The 6,093-nt window shown below is 39.2% G+C and overlaps 1 protein-coding gene across 1 annotated transcript; it reads right to left on the bottom strand.

The window, feature by feature from the left end:
* Positions 1-2,034: 2,034 nt before the first annotated feature.
* On the bottom strand, positions 2,035-5,605 carry LOC140464630 (myeloid-associated differentiation marker homolog). The gene has a single exon (XM_072559957.1). The coding sequence runs from the start codon at positions 5,567-5,569 to the stop codon at positions 4,694-4,696; it is 876 nt and encodes a 291-aa protein (XP_072416058.1). The 5' UTR covers positions 5,570-5,605; the 3' UTR covers positions 2,035-4,693.
* Between the last annotated feature and the right edge of the window lie 488 nt (positions 5,606-6,093).

Genomic DNA, 6,093 nt, shown 5'->3' with positions numbered 1-6,093 from the left:
AAGAGAAAACTATCACTCTTGTGCAATCACGAGCTTCTGACTGAAGATCAACAGAGGCCTGGGAGATGGTTGGTTGCCCAACATCTTGGCTGAAGACCAAGATGATCTCATGGGCACTGTTATTCATCAACCACTTACTTATGTTCTGTCTAATCACATGAGGCTATTTCATGTAGGATGCACATGCCAGCCAATAGCAACAGATACATAGTCCCGTGACAGCTTGTTTATCAAAAGCCCTAATGTGTTGCATGTCACTAAAGAGTATTATTAACATTTTGCAATTGTGATATGGGAGATATAGTATGATTAGCATGTATTGTATAGTATGGTGACAGTAAGTGAATGAATAAACAAGAATCGCTTGAGAATACTTACTTAAATAAATTATGAACGCACAGCAAACATTTGTAGCCATACATCACAGACCATATTTCTTGTTAACATATTTTTAAAAAAACTCATAAAAAGCACTGATGGGAGAATCCTCTTTTTGTCTAATTCCTCTGGGATTTTCTTTTGCAGACCATTCTGCTTTGCAGGATGCCATAAGAAAATTGGGAATGTAAGGTTGGTGCTTGTATTTACAGTGCCAGCTAATTACAAGTTCAGAGCAGTGATACCCAAGTTTTGTAACATTTGAATTTAGAAACAGAATACAAGGAGAAGGGTTAATGCCCTGCCTCTGGTCAAACATCTCTTCTCAGCATCTACAAGGTCTATTCAGGATGTTAAAAACAAAGCAATCGAAAACATTGAATTGAATGGAATTCAATTCAGTTCAATTCAATGTTTCTGACTGCTTTGTTTTTAACATCCTGAATAGATCTAGTGGCAAGGCTGCTGGCATAGAAACGTGGGGTGGCACAGTGGCTCAGTGGCTAGCACTGCTGCCTCCCCACACCAGGGTTCCCAGGTTCAATTCCAGCCTTGGACAATTGCCTGTGTGGAGTTTGCACATTCTCCCGTGTCTGTCTGGGTTTCCTCTGGGTGCAGTTCAGGTCAATTGGCCATGCTAAATTGCCAATAGTGTTAGGTGACATTAGTCAGAGGGAAATGGGCCTGGGTGGGCTTCTTTTGGAGGGCTGGTGTGGACATGTTGGGCCTAAGGGTCTGCCTCCACATTGTAGGGAATCTAATCAAGCATGGCAATGGATACTCCAACATGAATGTCAGAATGTGAGTTCACAAATGGGATTCTGCCTCTGGTAAATTCTTCATTTTTTGCTTGGCTCTCAGGATTTTCCTTTCCACTGGATATAATCAATAGTAACAGGGAAAAATGAATCATGAACAGAACTCTTGCTATTTATTTGTGTAGAAAATGTAAAATGTCTTTAATTCATTTCCCTTTACACTTCATTTACAACATCTTCAGCATCTACAATGAATGCAATACAAAAATAATCCCAGAACCTGGACGCAAAATATGGCTTAACATCTAGCAACCAATATTTATATTACACTGTAACGAGCGAGGATTTGCATTAAAGTGGCTCGTCATACATTTATTTTTGTTGTAAAGAAGTATGGATTTTTCAGAAAATAATCTGATATTTTCACAAATCATTTCTGCTATTTCAAATGCACATTGTTACACTCCTTTAAGTATACATTTTCTGCCATTAACATTTGCAAAAGTGAACCTGTTCTTGATGTCATAAAATAACATCCACCCTCAGATTCACATTTAATTTCACCATAATCCACTAACTAAATGTTAAAATGAAATTTTCTCTGGTGTAAAAAGAAGGATTTGCAGAAAAATTGATATAGTTCAGACATAATATATTCCATGCAAAATTAGAACAAATAGCCAAGAGATCCCATGAATAAGTAAAGAGATGAGGGCTGATTGAATCTAAAGTAAAGAACTTGGATAAAATAATGGACAATGACGGAATAATAATACACTTAGGAACGAGGTATTGAAGAGACTTCGACTAACACAAAATGAAGCTATCAAATAATGTAGAATTAAATTGTGAATTATTTTTTCAACACATGTAAATGAAGGAGAATTAAACACACAGAATTAAAGGAGTAGTAAAAAGTAAAATTGCAAGATAAACTCACCAGAGAAATGGTACATATACTGAAGCAATACATTGCTGCAGTTCACACTGAAGGAACTGCCAGAGAAATGTCAAGAGTAGAATAATTTAAGAGGATTATTAAAACAGTTAAAATTGAAAAGACAGAGACACTAATCAACTGTAATGGATTTAAGACCTTGGGTGCTGTGGATTTCCCTCATGAATTCTCAATAGAGGCTGGGAAGGATACTAATATTCGTGTGAAAATGTAATAGAAAAACCAAATGGGCAACACAATGTAATTCTCATTGTCACAAAGAGGGAGAGAACCAACCCAGGGAGTGGTAGGGAAACATTCAAAAGTCTTTTTCCAATATGATCAAATAACAGCTAGACTGGGAATACAGTCAATAATGTAGTCGACACAGATTTCTAAAAGGAAGGTCATGTTTAACCATTCTTATTGAATTCTTTGAAAAGCTAAAAGTAAAAGCAATGCATTTTTAGAAGACTTTCAAGAAGGTGCCACATGTGTAATAAAGATCAGTGCTTGTGGATTCATAGGCCTGGTACTGACTCAGGCAAGAAATGCTGGCAAAATGGCACGCAAGGGTAAGAATAAATAGATACTTCCATAGGCTTGCTCTTACATTAGAGAGAGACAACTGATGGTGGTTTAACTAGAGGGTCACCATGTCTCAGGGAAAGAGAGTTCTTCATGGTAGCCTCAGTCAATGCAGGAATTGAACTCTTGCTGTTGATATTAAGAGCTAACTATCTAGCCAACTCACCTAACAGGAACACTTACTGTGAAATGGTTGTTAAATGTCACATACATAAATCATGTTGATTTGGAAATTTGAATTACAGCGCCAAAAGTTGCAGATGATACTTGGGGATCAGGCAATAATTTGCAAGACTGCTGCACAATTAATTGAGTACAAGGATCGTAAAATTCAGTTTGTCAAACTAGGAAGCATTTGATTTTGTTCGGTAGAATGAGGGAGTTTATTCCTTAGCCTACAAGTAATGAAATGGAATAGAGGAATAAAGAGCCCTGGGAATATTAATGGGTGAATTGCAGAATTAGAAACAGAAGTCAAACAAAATACCAGACTTGCTTTATAAAATAATGCAATACAAACACTATACAGTACATTAAGTTTGCACAGAACCTTGGTTAGATGACATTTGGAATACTGTGCCCAGTTCCGATATCTACTATGTAAAATGGATATGGAAAGATGAGAGAAAATGCAGATAAGATTACTGAAGGTGATACCTGAATTGCAAGGGTGTGACTATCTGGAAATGTTGAACAGGCGAGAGTTCATTTCTCTGCAAACCAGGAAAACTAAGAGGAGCCTTTAAGTAGGATTTTGATGGGGTTGATTTGGGAAGATTGTTACCGCTTCAGGTTTGTGCCAGAACAAGAGTTTATCAGATCCTCACTGATCACATAGATACCTAAAAAAACCATAGGATTTAGATATGACAAGAATGTGTAACATATTGCCACACAGGACTCTGGGAGCATTCATACATTGAAGGGCAGGTTTGTTGCATACATGTGGGGAAAATGGAATGCAGTAATATGGATGCAAGGTGGGAAGGAGCTAATTAGATTGAGGAAACATTTATTAGAGTGCAAGGATGCTTTTGCATAACATAACAGGCACAGACTGGCTGGGCCTGTGCCTCTGCTGCAGATTCTTTGTTGATGAAAATAAATTACAATTTGTTCAATTTTCTTTCCAAACGGCCACAAGATTAGCATTAGGGTACAACAACAAAGGATCTTTTCCAGAAGTGTCACACCTTCATTTTATATTAAACCTGCCATAAACAAATACTTCAAGAATCCATTAAGAGTATTTCTATGTCATTTTTAAAAGCAATTTAGGGATGTTGTGACACACCTCTGGAGCAGGTGGGACTTGAACTTGGGCCGGCTAGCCAAAAGGTAGGAACACTACCGCTGCACTCCGATGACCTGCCTCAGTGATGGACTGCAAGACTCTGAGTAGGGGCAACTTGGAACTCATCTAACATCCATACAGGAGTCTGCTTTGTGAGTAATGTAACCTTGCTGACTTGTTTCTAAAAATATTCCAACATTGAAAAGCAGCAAACATTTAACATAGCTCAAAATGGAGACAGCTTCAAATTCTTAATGTTGTCTTCACCCTGGCTCTACTGACTGCTGTATGGAATATAGTGGCACAAAAGTGTTCCAGTGATAAATATCTGGTGAGAATCTGAGCTGTTAAAGGTTGTGTGTGACTCAATGTTGCTGGGATTGCTGCCAATCTGAATTCCAGTCCTTAACTTGTGTCTATCTATACATTCACCAACAGTTAGTATCACTGAATTGCAAAGATAGCCAAAGTGGACGCTAGTGTTCCTATTAGTCCGCCACAAACAGGCAGATCATATTTGGGATCTTCCCACTTTGTGTAGCTTCCCTGTTTATTGTTTAAACGCATTGAGGACAACCGAGGAAACAGGGAAGCAAATTTCCTTTTGTGAGCTATGACTTCAATAATCAGAACGATAGGTAGCTTGCAGAATGGAAAGATGCAATATATTTACACACATTCAGAATAGTAATCGGGGCTATCTTTCACCAATACCAATGGATGTGGTTTTGGAAGTATCTATGCTTGAGAAACAAACACTAACCTGGCAGAATAAACCAGATCCACAAGGTATACAATAAGATTTGCAAAGGTTAACACAGTTACTATGACCTGATTGTCCCATTTGCAGTGGCTTTTGCCACAGTAGGATGGTCTGGTTGGCTGGCCATAGTGTTCACTGAAACAAAAGACTGGCCAGATGACTGCTGCAGTAAGATACATTAATACAGCCATTATGTTATAGACTGTCAAAAATCTCTCAACTGGAAAGGGTAGCCTTGTAATGAGTTTTGCTATGGTTAGAATAATAATAGACAAGGTGATGATGAAGCATATGCAATACACAGCCATGCACCACTGCCGCCCGGCATTGACATGATATGAGCCCTCGATAATCACAAAGATAATGCAGGCAATGAAAGCTTCCAACACTTTCAGGAGTCCAGGAACAGTCTTTAAATATCCATTGATTTCACCAGGTCTTGCCCGGGTGAGGCCAACTTCGACCGCATAAGCAACAAAGCACAAGCAACTCATGACAGTGGCAGCTATTTTAAAGTCTTCGCCGGTCTGAATGTTGGGCGTGAGGAAAATGGTTGGGTAGATAATCGAGGCTGTTAAGTTCATCAGTGTAGCAAGCATTGCAAAGAAAGCTGTGAAGTCATCCCAGGATATCGGAATCCTCGAGTTCAGGGCTGTCAGCTCCAGCAAGACAATCAGAACTGAGACAGTGAATGAGCAGCACCAGGAAAACATGCACCAACCTCCATAAGATCCGCTGTATTGCCTCACATGGGCAACCAGGCTGAAAGCTGTACATGAGAGAAAGATTTCGAAGAATCTTACAATTCCTACTGGACCTGTCACTGGTTTATAATTCACAACCCCAGGCATCTTCCTCAACAGTGGTGGAACTCACAAAAATGGTACAGTTGGCGGATGCTCCTTCTGCAGTAACTGCCTGGGATAATCTTCACTCCAGTCCACACTTAAACACAGAGTGTGACGCACTCCTGTGCAAGCATTTCTCTAGATGAGTCACATCTCAGTACAACGCCCAGGATAAGAGGAGGCTTGTTTGCTATCACAGTTGGGAAATGCAGTGCAAATAGAGGTGTGTGCCCTAAACAGTTTGCTGTGTACACCATTTGTTGTCAGGTCAAAGTGTCTTCAAACAAGTCTTTGTTCTTTCCTGTCTTAATTAGTCATGAAGAAGGTAATCCATTCACAGCTTTCCGAATTCACCATTTGCAGATCTTTGGTCGGCAAAATTTGCAGAAGATTTCCAAACTGCAATGTCAGCTGTAAGATCAAAACCTGGCACATATTCAGACCTTAAAGTGAAATTAGCTGTTCACTGATACAAGGCCTGAAATGCAGAATTGAAGCATCACCAGTTCCTATACAATAAAGCTGTA

This window comes from Chiloscyllium punctatum, chromosome 40, assembly GCF_047496795.1.
Source record: "Chiloscyllium punctatum isolate Juve2018m chromosome 40, sChiPun1.3, whole genome shotgun sequence".
Taxonomy (NCBI): Eukaryota; Metazoa; Chordata; class Chondrichthyes; order Orectolobiformes; family Hemiscylliidae; genus Chiloscyllium; species Chiloscyllium punctatum.
The sequence above is the reverse complement of the archived record's forward strand: the minus strand, read 5'-3'. Positions and strand labels throughout refer to the sequence as shown.